Source organism: Eurytemora carolleeae, unplaced genomic scaffold (genome assembly GCF_000591075.1).
Source record: "Eurytemora carolleeae unplaced genomic scaffold, Eaff_2.0 scaffold556, whole genome shotgun sequence".
In the NCBI taxonomy this organism is placed as follows: Eukaryota; Metazoa; Arthropoda; class Copepoda; order Calanoida; family Temoridae; genus Eurytemora; species Eurytemora carolleeae.
This window is the reverse complement of record NW_019402189.1, coordinates 294636-308086: the sequence shown is the minus strand read 5'-3', so window position 1 is coordinate 308086 and position 13451 is coordinate 294636. Positions and strand designations below refer to the sequence as shown.

The following is a 13451-nucleotide window of genomic DNA, read 5'->3' as shown; positions in this document are numbered from 1 at the left end:
TGTGGGTAGTGTATCCTGTACATTTTTCCGTCTATAAACTAATCTGAGCATGGGGAACTCTTGTATCCTTAAATTAAAAGTGCCTTCAATGGATATTGAGATCGAGCTATGGAAATTTTGTGAGTATTCAACTCACATTGACTCTGGACGGATTGTGATGTTTGCAAGGAGAGGAGAGGGAAGGGGAGGAGGAGGAATGGGCGTTAATCGTGATGGTAAAATATCGTTTGCACTAATGATTATGATCGGACTAACGTACATTTGTACTAACGTTCATTAATGTTCAATCAAACTAAAATCCGCGTGGAAGTTTTTTTGGGCATGTGGAGAACTAAAGCTTTTTAAATTCTAGCGTGATTCGGAGCTCATTTAATTTATAATTAAAAAAAATTAATACAAAATGTTCAACTGTACTAAAGCTTTAAGTTTGGGTAAAAACGAAGTTAGTGCAAATGAACATATTTTAGTACGAATGAACAAACAAAAGTTCAATCGAACTAAAACCTAAAATTTCACAATTTTGAAAATTTACCCTAATTAGTACAAATGAACATATTTTAGTGCAAATGAACAAAAAAAATGTTCAATCAAACTAAAATTTAAAATTTCACCATTTTGCCCATAAATTATAATTATTTAAGAAAAAAAACTGTATAGTCTGTTTGAACAAATTTTTGTTGGAAATGTTTATTTGCACTAATTTTCAATTGCACTAACATTTACAGAAAATAACATTAGTCCGTTTGAACAAATTTTATGTTGGAAATGGATTCATTTGCACTAATGTTCAATTGCACGAATTTTTACAGAAATAAACGTTAGCCCGTTTGCACAATTTTTAGCAAGAAATGTTCATTTGCACTAATTTCAAATTTTTAATTGCACTATAATATTTGATGAAAAAAACATTAGTCCGTTTGAACAGATTTTTTGTTGGAAATATTCATTTGCACTTTAATGGCCAATTGCACTAATATTTACAGAAAAAAAACACATTATAGTCCGTTTGAATAAATTTTTTGTTGGAAATGTTCATTTGCACTATAGTTATTACAGAAAAAAAATTTATTTCGTTTGAACAAATCTTTTAAGTATATTCCAGATCAATTGCACTAATTGATCATTTTTACTAAATATTCCTGGCGGGAAAATAAATGTTAGTCCAATTGAACGAGGTAAAGCTCGATTTGTGTTCATTTGCACTAAAAGTGGTCGTGGGATTTTCAAAATGTGGTCAGTTTTTTCTGTACCTTCAAAATTGAAGCACTTCCAATTTAAAATCAAATGAAATCTAAATTGTCTAAATATCTAATTTCTCCGTCAACACTTGGATTACTTTTTTGATACACTTCAAGCCTTTTTTTACCTCTCGAAAATATGAAGAAAAATTTGATTCTATCTCCCCAATCTTACAATATTTGGGGCATGCTGCATTTTTCAAAATAATTTGTGAGGAAAAAAAGTTGTCGGGTCAAATAAGTGAAAAATGCACAGGATTTAAACCAGAGGAGGGCAACAACTCGGAAAAAGGAGATAAATACAGAGTTTTTAAATATACTTTATTGCCCCCCCCCCCTTGGCCCTTAAATTTATCTAATTCTTTTAAGTTCACATCTTTCGTCTTTACATAATCCATATATATAGTCTTTCTGTAGTTTCTCTGCCCTTGTCTGCTAGTAAGGGGCCTGATAGTGATAACCAGAAAACTCTGAAATAGAAAGACGACTTTTAGAATAAATTTACAAGTCCAATGAACATCATGCACTACAATTCTGCAGTTTAAACAGACCCACTTCTCTCTCTGTTTTCTCTTCTCAACTTTAGATCCATGATTCTTTTATATATAATATATATTTATATCTACATCATAGTTATCTACATTTAAGAAATCATAAAAGCCATGAAAAAAAATACTAAATAAGGATGAAAAACAAAAAGAAAGAATCGTCAATTTGTTTTCATATTGGTAATTTTAAAATGCTGATCCAAGGTCCTAAAAGTCCAGTTGACTTTGAGGCCTAAGCGTTCGGCATTTAAAACGGGCAGTTTTTCGTAGCGCAATTTGGTATGGGGGAAACAATAATATAAGAAGGCTGTAAAGTGAATAAATGAGTGAGGAAGTATAACTAGAACGTCTAGCCTGGTGTTTTGCATTTAAAGTTTTGCGAAGTGAAAAAAAATGTTGCGGGTTATAATGTACAGTGTACTACCCCGGCTTATAAAGTGAAAAAGTCCGACTAGAGTCTCTCATTTTTCTTTTCCTCTTGGACAAAAATTGCAAATTTTTTTCGAAATAAAAAAAATCACAAAAATTACCAATTTCAAAGATGTTTTTTTATACCTGTACTTTTACATTAAAAATAAATAAACGACAGCCATTCGCGACAACAATATCATGCTTATACATTCAGTCAGAATAATAAAACAGAGGATTTCATTTTAAAGTTTTTACTTCTTCTAAACTAAAGATTTTACTAAATCCGGAGGAATTTAGTTCAATCTGCGTGGAACCTAAGGAAATTGTGCAAAAAAATCGTCCATCACCCATTCATCCGTCAGCATTCATAATCGGCATTTCCAGGTCAAAATGGCGCAAAAACTTTGGCGCCAAATTTGAAAAAGTACCGCGGCATTTAAACTAATGCCCACGTATCCCGTATATCGGGTGCAGAGTTCAACTTTAATGCGTCAAAAGATATTTCGGCACAAGTTGGCACATTTAATTATCCTTCAGCGCATGAAAATTGTATCTCTGCTGGTATCCCTGGAATGTAAAATAAAGGAAATTTGGAAGAACTCCGCTTGTTTGTATCATATTTACAAAATGCGCGGAAAAGGTCTTGAAAAAATGACCCTCGGCTTCTTGAGGAGTTTTCCCAAATTTCATCAACTAAAGACTCTTGCGAAGTAAACACCTTCAAAATGAAATCCGATCTGGGTTGACATAATAACAAGATTTTTGAAGTTCAAAACTTATTAAATATGACTTAGAGTTATATGAGAAAATGTTAAATTAAACTAAAGGTAGATACACGACATGACTTTTCATTAAATAAGACTTGAAAAATCCTGTTATTATGTCTCATGTCATAATAAACAAATACAAAAAATGAACTGGTTAAAAAGTGCTGGTCATTAAACTGGGCTTGTAAAAATTAAAAACTGGTAAAATTGGGGTTACGGCAACAGTGAAAGACGACATAGAACATCGTTGTTGTAACATTAAAAGTTTTTGAAGTAGGCACAGATATTCATAGACTTTTCTTTCAGATTTAACAATTGCGGATTTTTCCGAAGAATCTAGTTTTCCCGGATTTTCCTTAAACTTTTATTTACATTTGTTGTTGTCACCGGGGATGATCATCCCGCGTGTTCAAAGTCTCTTTGGACTCATGGTTGAATACAATATTTGGAATATTTACAAACGAATTAGTATAAACAGAGCTGGACACCTTTTTTCATTCATACAAAGTTGAAAAAAATATCTTCTGAACTAATTTATTTAACACAGTTGGAAGGAGGGTTGAAGGGGCATTTCAATCCGAGTTCTATATTATGCGTGTAGATTCAAGTCCTGGGATAAATGTCGTCTTCCCTGTACACTTCGTGGGGTATATAGCTATATATATACTCTGGTAGCAGCAGTGTGAATATTATATAAACTTGTTAAAATCAACAAATAGGAGATTAGGGGACTAATCTCTTGCAAGGTTTCTATTCTGTGACAATGAACCGAATTCTGATTGAAGACGACTTATAAGGGTGTTGGGCGCAGAGTGTACACTGTTCAGTGCTGTACACTGCCGAGTTTTAGCGGATTTTTCAAGCCCGCAAAAACTGGTTTCTCCATTTGGGATTCTAGTGTTCTAGGTTTCTTTAATCACATCCTGGAAAATAAAACAATTATGTTAAAAGTGAGAAATAGAATAATGGGAATGACTTAAATAAATTTTTAAAATCATTTTTCTCCTAAAAAATTATAATCTTTCTACACGGGAAGAAATCAATTTTTACAGTGTAGAAATGCAAAAATTTCATTAAATAAAAAAAAACTTACAAATTAGGCGCATGCCGCCGTTTCGCCAATAACATCTCCATAAGGAGGGTAGCATGGGGGGCCTTTCCTTGTACATGCATATTATACAAGTACTCAACTCCACGCTGAAAAAGAAATAGTTAGTTTAATAGTTATTGTACTATTCTGTACTGTACTGTACTGTACTGTACTGTACTGAGTACTGGTTTTAAAATGTATGCTTAATATTTTAAATCAAAGGTTGCTAATTGTTTAAAAAAAAGGTATTTTTCTGGTTTTATTGTAATTTTGCTCTATGTACAAGATGTATTGTACTGAACTGCTATGTAGTACTGTACTTAAACTCACCTGGGCCATATGTTTGAGTTCAGGTATAACCGCAAGGATTGAATTGTATTTTTCCTGCAAAAAATAACAAATTGAAATTTTTTTTTAAAAAAAGTAAAAATACCACAACACGCAAGCTTATAACGAAACAAAAGCGTTTTTGAAATTTATATTTTTTTAATAATTAATCCTAAGTTTTACTTTTTGTGTCAGCAAAGTATTTTGATGGTTGAGTTGTATATAAAAAAAAATCCAGTCTTAGAACAACTTTTTTACTTTTTCTGTGGACTAAAAAAGGACTTCCAAATTTTGGCCTATTGCAAACATATCAGGACGGTATATACAGACACACATGCGAAATACTTAGGAGAAAAAAAGGTTTATTTTATGCATTTTTTTACATTTGCTATTTGCATAAAATGAACAATTTTTTTGTTTGGCAGCGTTGCTGTTTTTCAACCTCTCCATTCTGGTCTAGAGTATATGAGTATATGAGTATATTAGGTTAGCTGGGAAAACAGTTTAGTTAGTAGATTTTTCCATTTTTTTTTTTTTTTACAAAAGTTGAAAGTTGAATTGTGTAAGTGGATGTAAACCTAAAATATAAATGTTGATTAGGACAAAAACAAGGCAAACTCGTCGTTGCTTTAATGTAGGGTGCACAAAGCAAGCTTATGTATCAGACAATCAATCAATCAATTAATAAATCATAAAATGTAAAAAATCGAATCCATATTTTCATCCAAACATCCAGCATGTATCTATCTATTTATAATTATCTATCTATCCATCTATCTATGAACTGACCGGTATATTGGCGTAGCAGTTCTGCGCATACTCCGCTAGAACCTGATGTACATGATCCTTACTCTCCTCTACATGCAAACGGTTATTCTATTATATAAAAAAAATATGAATTATTATTCTGACCTCTAAGAACTTGTCTGTCATATTATGAACTCCTAGAAGAGCCAGCTGCAGGAGGTCAAATTTCTGCCCGTTTGGTAGAGCACTTTCATCAGGCAGGTTGTTGTGCAATCTAGGCATTCAGGCAGTTATTTTATTTATTCATTTATTAGCATGTTATTAGCATATCTATTCATTTATATCAATTATTTAAATCAAAATCTATTAATAAATGAATGAATGAATATCTTGTTTTACTGATTGAATATCTGTGAATGAAGGTATATTAATCAATGAATATCTTGTATTAATGGTTGAATATCTATGAATTAATGAATGAATATCTATAAATGAATGAATAAATATGAATGATTATGAATGAATGAACATTAATGAATAAATAAATAAATATTATTAAATGAATAATGAATGAATTTCTATAAATGAATGAACATTAATGAATAAATAAATGAATATTATTGAATGAATGAATGAATGAATGAATGAATGAATATCTGACCTCTGATGGAGATGATCAAGGATGAGCATTTCACTCCAGGAGTCCTCCAACAGTTTCATCTGGTCATCAACCTAAACATGGAAATCAATTAATCAATTAGTCAATTTATAAATTATTCACTTATACCACTCGATCAACTACTGATTCAATCCCTTCAACCATTCAATCAAATATCATTAACTTGATTTTTATCAATTTACATCGTTCAATTGTAGATTTTCATTTTCATTTTGAAAGGAACAGATTCGGATAAAAGTGCGTAATCTGACGCATTTACCCAACTGACGCAAACCACATGGTGTCAGGGTCAACAGCCGTGTACGCAACTAATTACGCAATAATTTGGTTCAATTGGCTTGATTACATTAATAAGAAAATGAAAGTGAGAGGGGTGGCAAGCATGTCAAGGAGAGTGATCGTGAATAAAGTAAAAGATAATATTCCTTGTATATTTATTTCACCGCAGGCCTCAATAAAGTTCATAAACCCTAGAAGTTGTGGGGTGAACACATTTTGTAGATTAAAAAATTTAATTATTCAATGTATAAAAACCTCCTTAAATTGGATTTTCATCGTTTATAAAATAATAATTTTTTGGCAAAATTTAAAATCCCGAAAATGTCCTTATTACACCCCACGCAAGGAGTCCATAGGCCTTGCTCTACATATCGGTTATTCACTTCTCCTTTCATTTACAAGGAAAAGGGAATGTGACTTTTACTAGTTCAAGTGTGCAGCAGCAGCAGCAGCCATAGAACACGTCATTTACTTGCGCATTTAATCATCAGGACTTTCGTGGATTTTGAGTCAAAGATTTCTTGAAATAAAACGTGTTTTTTTCTGGAAAAGAACCCTTAAACCCGCAATGTTTATGTTTTAACATGTTTAAAAGTAATGTTTATAATTCAAAAATACATTTAACATCTGTAAAAGGGTAAGTTTTTCATAATAAAGCGATCTATGGGAAAATTTTGCACATTTAGATTTTAGAAATATAAGAAAAATATAAGAAGAAGTCTTGATCAAAAGCAATTAAACTTTGGCACCTCTAAATTCTTACGTTTTTATTTCTAATAAAAGAAGTACAAATATTATATAATAGTTATGTTATCTTTAAAGATGTCGGACTCTATCTATCTATCTGCTAGCCTCCCTTTGCCCTCATTTAAGTTCACTGCACTTTCGTTTTCAACAAGTGCGCTAGAAAGCAAGATAGTTAGTTAGATAGATAGATAGATAGATAGATAGATAGATAGATAGATAGATAGATAGATAGATAGATAGAACTAAAAATATATAGAAAAATATACATATATAGAGAGAGATAGAACTATAATATCTATTCCTTTTCTATCCATATATCTGTCTATCTGTCTATCTGTCTATTTATATATCTGTCTATCTGTCAATATATTGAAAAGTCAGAAAACTATTTAAAGGCATATATGTTGGTTATTATGAAAACAAAGTCGGACCCCCCCCTCCCTCCCCCCTTGGGGTAAAGGACCCCTAGGGAAATATATTTTAAAATCAGTTTTCGAGGATTTTGAAGGAAGGGTTCGCGGATTTATGAGACTTTCAACATTTTCAATTTAAAATGTGGAAATTTTCAATATTTATATTTTATACATTTGCCTTTGCGGAGCCGTAAACTTGGAAACAAAGAAGGGTTTTTACAAAAACTTGATTTCGAAGGTTAGATGTTCCTGATTTACAAAGAGAAGGGGGTTCACCCCCCACCCTTCTTCTGTGGGGGGAGGGAGTAAAAGCTGATTCAAATCTTTGAAAGACTCCTTCAATACTTTAAAAAAAACCGCTAAAAACTTCAACACAAGGTAACTGAAACAGAAATAAGCCCCAGAAACATCAAAATAAATATCCATCCCAAAAACTTGAGACCCCCAATCTATGCACACTAAAAGCTGACATCGTCACTTTTACTTTTTTTCTCCGGAGTAAATCAGGGAAAAAATTTTCCCCTGAATTTTTTTTGCGTGAATGAACAAATTGAAAAAAAAAAATGGTTGCAAAAATTATTTTTTGTTTTACAGCCCTGCTCCGGAGAATTTAGGACGGAGGTGAGTGAACTTAAACCGTGCCGGAGTCTATCTATCTATCTATCTATCCATCTATCTATCTATCTATCTATCTATCTGCTTGAAAGTAAAAGTCCACTGCCCATGAAAGAAGAGATATATAGGTTTGAATTTAAAAGTCAGTTGGTGGATATCTAGTCTAACGTTAGTTTTTTATTGAGTTAATATAAAATACATTAATGGATGTTTAGTATTTAAATATATGCATCTACATAAAATACATTAATGGATGTTTAGAAAATGCATTTCTATTCAAATAACACCCAAACAACAACAAAAAAAACTGCTGCAATCTTCAAAAAACCCCGTTTTAATGTTTCTAAAAAATATCAAAAATAAAACAAATTGATAATTAAAATGAATTATAACGATTAAGCAATTAATTAGTGATTTAATTGAAATAAATTAAGATTGAGTCTTATTTAAAAATAACAATCTTATAGATACTCCTTTTACAAAAAGCAGAAAAAGTTAACTTAAAAAATGGATAATTTTCTTGAAGTATAAAAAATAATATAAGACTTTGAAATATGGGTATAAAAGCTAAAATTGAAAAGAGTTTTTAGGTGAAGGGCAGAAAAAGTGAAAATGTAGGTCTAGGATATAGGAAAAGGAGGTGGGTTGAACGACTTTTCATATTATTTGGGTCAGTTTTGTTTCTATCTTTCTAACCATCAGTTTTCTATCTATCTATCCCGATATAAGTATCTATCTATCATGAACCCTCTCTGTACAGCCTCCGTTTTCCAGACCGACCTCATTTTCGGTCATTTCCCTTTCACCTGTCCTCCGCTATCTATCTATCCCTTAATACTCCACTATCTATCCATCTACTTCAATCTGCTATTTATCTATCTATCTATCCATGCTTTTACTTTCTTGACTTAAAGCGCAGTAAAGAAGTAAAAGTGAAGGGGGACTATCTATCTATCTATCTATCTATTAATCTATTATCTATCTATCTGTCTATTTATTTATCCGTCTTCATCTATCTATTACATAGTAATCTGTCTGTCTAACTATCTATTATGTCTATATGTCTATAATGTCTAGTTGTCTATATTTCTATCGGTCTATAGCTGTCTATTTATCTATGCATACATCTATACGTCTATCGCTGTCAATTTAGCTATCTAGATGTTTAAATGACTATAATATATCTGTCTATTTCTCAACCTATCTGTGGGAAATGTATATATCTAAATATATATATTATCTATATGATGATGAGTTTAATTGAGTAATTAAGGACTTTCTAATGTCCCAACCCTCCCCCTCATTTACTCAACCCTTATCCAACCCCCCTACGCGCTTGGTATTTGCTGTGACCCTGACACAGTTAGGTAATGCGCTTGCGCGTTTCCAACTTGCTCCAAAGTTTCCCAACCGCGCGCACCTTATCTTCCTATCATCGAATTACGCGCCTTGATTACGCAACGTGTTTATATAGCGGAAAACAAAACAATATTTTGATTAAAGGAAGAGGATCCCCGCTCCTTCTTTTTATTTCTTTTTTTCCGATATCCCGTTTTGCGAATATCCAATTTGGCTCATATCCTATTTTGCCATTATCCCGAGTTGCGAATATCCCCTAAGTTGCAAAAAAAGAGCCTAACCTTGACATAAAAACAGTGTTGCGTAAATATGCATTTCTTTCTCAAGGTTAAAACTATACATTAGACTGTGTGCACTGTAGAACAGTTATTCTGTATTTAGCTTAATCAACTTTTTATTCAATTTTATTCAATTAAATTCCCCGTTCATCAATATTTTCATAAATTTTATCAATTTTCATCAAATTTTAAAACTATTTTCAATTCATGAACAATAATTCTGTAAAAACGAAGAATTTCGAATTTGTGAAAACTTTGTTCAAAATTTTTTAACAGAATGTTAGATATATCTCACAAACTTAATTTTTAATATCCCTAACATTATATTTGTAATTTCGATCATAATGTTCAGTATTTCAAACAGTTTTCGAGAAGTTCGATATTTTGAAGAAAATGTTATGATTTCTAACCTTTAATTCCTTGAAGAATACACTATTTCTGGCCCAGTCCACCTGGGCGAACAGGTTCTGATCCAACACCTTGCACAGCAGCTCAAACAGGTCTACCTCAACCTATAGCAATCAATCAATCAATCAATCAATCAATCAATCAGTCGATTATTCGATCAGAAAATCAACAACAAATCATTTAATATTTAATAAAACTAACTGGGAATAATCGCCCAAAATCACCAAACCTCTCATAGATTGAGCTCTATCCAATCTTTTCAATAGAATCAATAAACGCAATCAATCAATCAATCAATGTAACGTACAATGAATCAATGAATCAATGAATCAATAAATCAATGAATCTATGAATTAAAAAAACAATAAATCAATGAATCAATGAATCAATGAATCAATGAATCAATAAAACAATAAATCAATGAATCAATGAATCAATGAAACAATAAATCAATGAATCAATGAATCAATGAATCAATAAATCAATGAATCAATGAATCAATGAATCAATAAATCAATGAATCAATGAATCAATTAATCAATGAATCAATGAATCTATGAATGAATCAACCAACCTACCAATGAATCAATGAAATGTAATCAATCAATCAATCAATCAATCAATCAACGAAGTGATTACCTGATTAAATGTCTGACTCTGTAGTAGTGAGAAGAGTGAACTCTGCCACTCCTGATCATCCAGAGATTTGAGGAACTCCCGTATCTGGGCAGGAACCTTACCCTGGTTAGAGGTCGGGGTACTAGAGCTAGCTGTAGTTAGTAGACCACCAGACATACCAGAGGACATTGAATAGAACTCCTAGATAGATAGATAGTTTGTTAGTTAGCAAGATGTAGAGATGTATAGAAAGATAGATAGATAGATATAAATAGAGATGGATAATATAAATAGAGATGGATATATAGATATAAGATGGATTTAGTTTTCTACAATTGGATTTATCTGGTGTAAAGTCACGAGTGACAAGGTTGGCTACTTTTTAATTAATTACTTTTTTGAAGTAACTAAATATTGGAACAATATTTATTTTGTTAAGATCATTGGTTTAAGTCTTAGGTAATGAATAAATGTGTCTGTTTTAGTGCTACAGACTCCCTAAAAATCAAAATTTCTGGAAGAGTTAATCATTACAAGAGTGAAGAAAAGGCAATTTTTAGAAGAATTCTAAAAATAAAACAATAAAACCCCAAAAAAGCCCACTTACAGATGTTTTTTTTTGAAGTGGGTTTTATTGGGTGGGTTTCTTTGGGCTGGTTTATTTTATGCCAACCCTGCAGATAAATGGATGAAAAGATGAATAGATAAATAGATGCATAAATGGATGAATGTATGAATAGATATATAGTTAAAGATGAATGAATGTTAGAACACCTGATGAACCCCCCTGCACCCCCTCCTACCCTTCCCTTTACAAGTTTATGAAGCATCACTTGACTTCATATAAGTTTATATTTATGACTGTAACTAGCCGTTCTAAGCCACCCAACACACATTCCTTCCACTTCATAATAAACCATCTTCAAAGAGAGATTTTATCTGTATGCACTTCCTATATATAACCCCTGTTTTCACTTCCTATTCCCCTCACCCTACAACCCCATCTATACACTTCCTATATCCCCCTCTTTCCACTTCCTATACCCCCATGTATACACTTCCTATTCCACCCTCTTTCCACTTTCTATACCCCCATGTATCCACTTCCTATACCACCCTCTTTCCACTTTCTACACCTCCATGTATTCACTTCCTAAACCGCCCTCTTTCCACTTTCTATACCCCCATGTATACACTTCCTATACCACCCTCTTTCCACTTTCTAAACCCCCATGTATACATTTCCTATACCACCCTTTTTCCACTTTCTCTACCCCCATGTATTCACTTCCTATACCACCCTCTTTTCACTTCCTATACCCCTACCCTACACCCCGCTCCATTTACATCCTTTATATATTATTACTCTTATTCTAAACCACTCCTTTTCAGTTTCTTTTAAGCAATAAATGAATGCAAATAAAGTATTGAAATAAAAGGACAATTAAATGAATGCATGAATGAAAGTGAATGTAAGGAAGGTCACTAAATCATGCATTTATTGATAATTGCCCTAAATGCAGGAAAGTTTTTTTCAGAGATAAAAGAATGAATAAGAAAATTGAAGGATAAATGAATGAATGAATGAATGATTTAAGAAAAGGATGAATTAATGAATGAATGAATAAAGCATTAATGAATAAATGAATGATTGAATGAATATTATTTACCTTGTTCATAATAGGAGGAGACATGGGGAACTCATGCTGATTAATATTCCAGCTGCTTCCACTAAGCTGCTTCTGTTGCTGCATATGCTGCTGCTGTTGCTGCTGCTGACCCATGAGCTGCATGTGCCCGGGGGAGGGGGAGGAGTCAGGGCTGGAGGTGAGGGAGCTGACCTCCCTGATCTGAATCTCCTGCTTGATGATCGGTGTGGTGGAAGGCCAGCAGCCAGAGGTCGAGGTGATAGGGTAGAGGCCGGAGGTCGGGCTGGAGAGCATAGGGTGGGACATCTGGCGTTGACGTATCACCTGGAGATGTGGTTGAGTGAAGGGGGCTGAGTACTACAAATATATGGAGTTGTACAACCGATAAAACTCCAATAAATAAAAAACAATTTTTCAAAAAATTGCCCCATCAAAGATCTTTAATTCCTCAAAAATAACAAATAAGTTCTGGAAAATAGCTTACAAATCTGAAACACCCTGAAAATGAAGATTGCACACCTAAAAACCCCTGAAAATGATGATTTGCACCCTAAATAAAATCCTTTTAAAATGATAAATTGCACTTAAACCCCTAAAAATGATGAATACATCCTAAAAACCCCTAAAAATGATGAATTGCACCCATAACACCCCTGAAAAATGATAAATTGCACCCCCTAAAACCCCCTAAAAAGGATGAATTGCACCTGTAGTTTCCTAGCTCTATCCCGTTTATACATTGGTCCGAACTTGTTACGTCCTCCTCGCATTCTGTCATGTCGAACAGCTGAAAACAAATAAAATTTATTAAGAATCAAAAATCAAAATATTTAAACTGAAAGTGTAAATGTTAAGTGAGTGACCGGTACAGAAAAGTCAACTGTATCAACTGTATCAACTGTATCAACTGTATCAACTGTATCAACTGTATCAACGTACATTTATATTTAAATGTTTGAAAAGAAAATAATATAAACTGACATGAATGGACTGACCCCCCCCCTCCCCAAGCACATAAAAATATTTCTGCATAATAATAATACTGGTCAAACAGAGCTTGAAAAGGTTGAAAAATTTGAATATTTAAGTCAAATAGATTTATTTCGTGGGAATTTTACTAATATATCTATATTATTCTAATATATGTATCTTTTCCTATCTTATTTTTGATAACAAAGATATCTAAACTTGATGTCTTCCGGTTTTTAAACTTTCTCTTTGTACCGAGAGCTTTAAATCATTTTTGGCTCAGTGGACCCTAAAAGCCCCCCCCCCCCC

General features: G+C 32.6%; 1 protein-coding gene across 1 annotated transcript in view; it reads right to left on the bottom strand.

The window, feature by feature from the left end:
• Positions 1-1832: 1832 nt before the first annotated feature.
• LOC111718266 (nuclear hormone receptor FTZ-F1) overlaps positions 1833-13451 on the bottom strand; it is a 20608-nt gene continuing 8989 nt past the window's right edge. The window contains exons 4-13 of the mRNA XM_023493807.1: positions 12881-12960; positions 12195-12530; positions 10546-10725; positions 9909-10010; positions 5790-5860; positions 5294-5402; positions 5171-5257; positions 4385-4438; positions 4058-4161; positions 1833-3887 (exon numbers count right to left, since the gene is read on the bottom strand). Of these exons, the coding sequence (XP_023349575.1) occupies positions 3881-3887; positions 4058-4161; positions 4385-4438; positions 5171-5257; positions 5294-5402; positions 5790-5860; positions 9909-10010; positions 10546-10725; positions 12195-12530; positions 12881-12960 (1130 nt within the window). The 3' untranslated portion in view covers positions 1833-3880. The remainder of the gene's footprint in view (positions 3888-4057; positions 4162-4384; positions 4439-5170; positions 5258-5293; positions 5403-5789; positions 5861-9908; positions 10011-10545; positions 10726-12194; positions 12531-12880; positions 12961-13451) is intronic.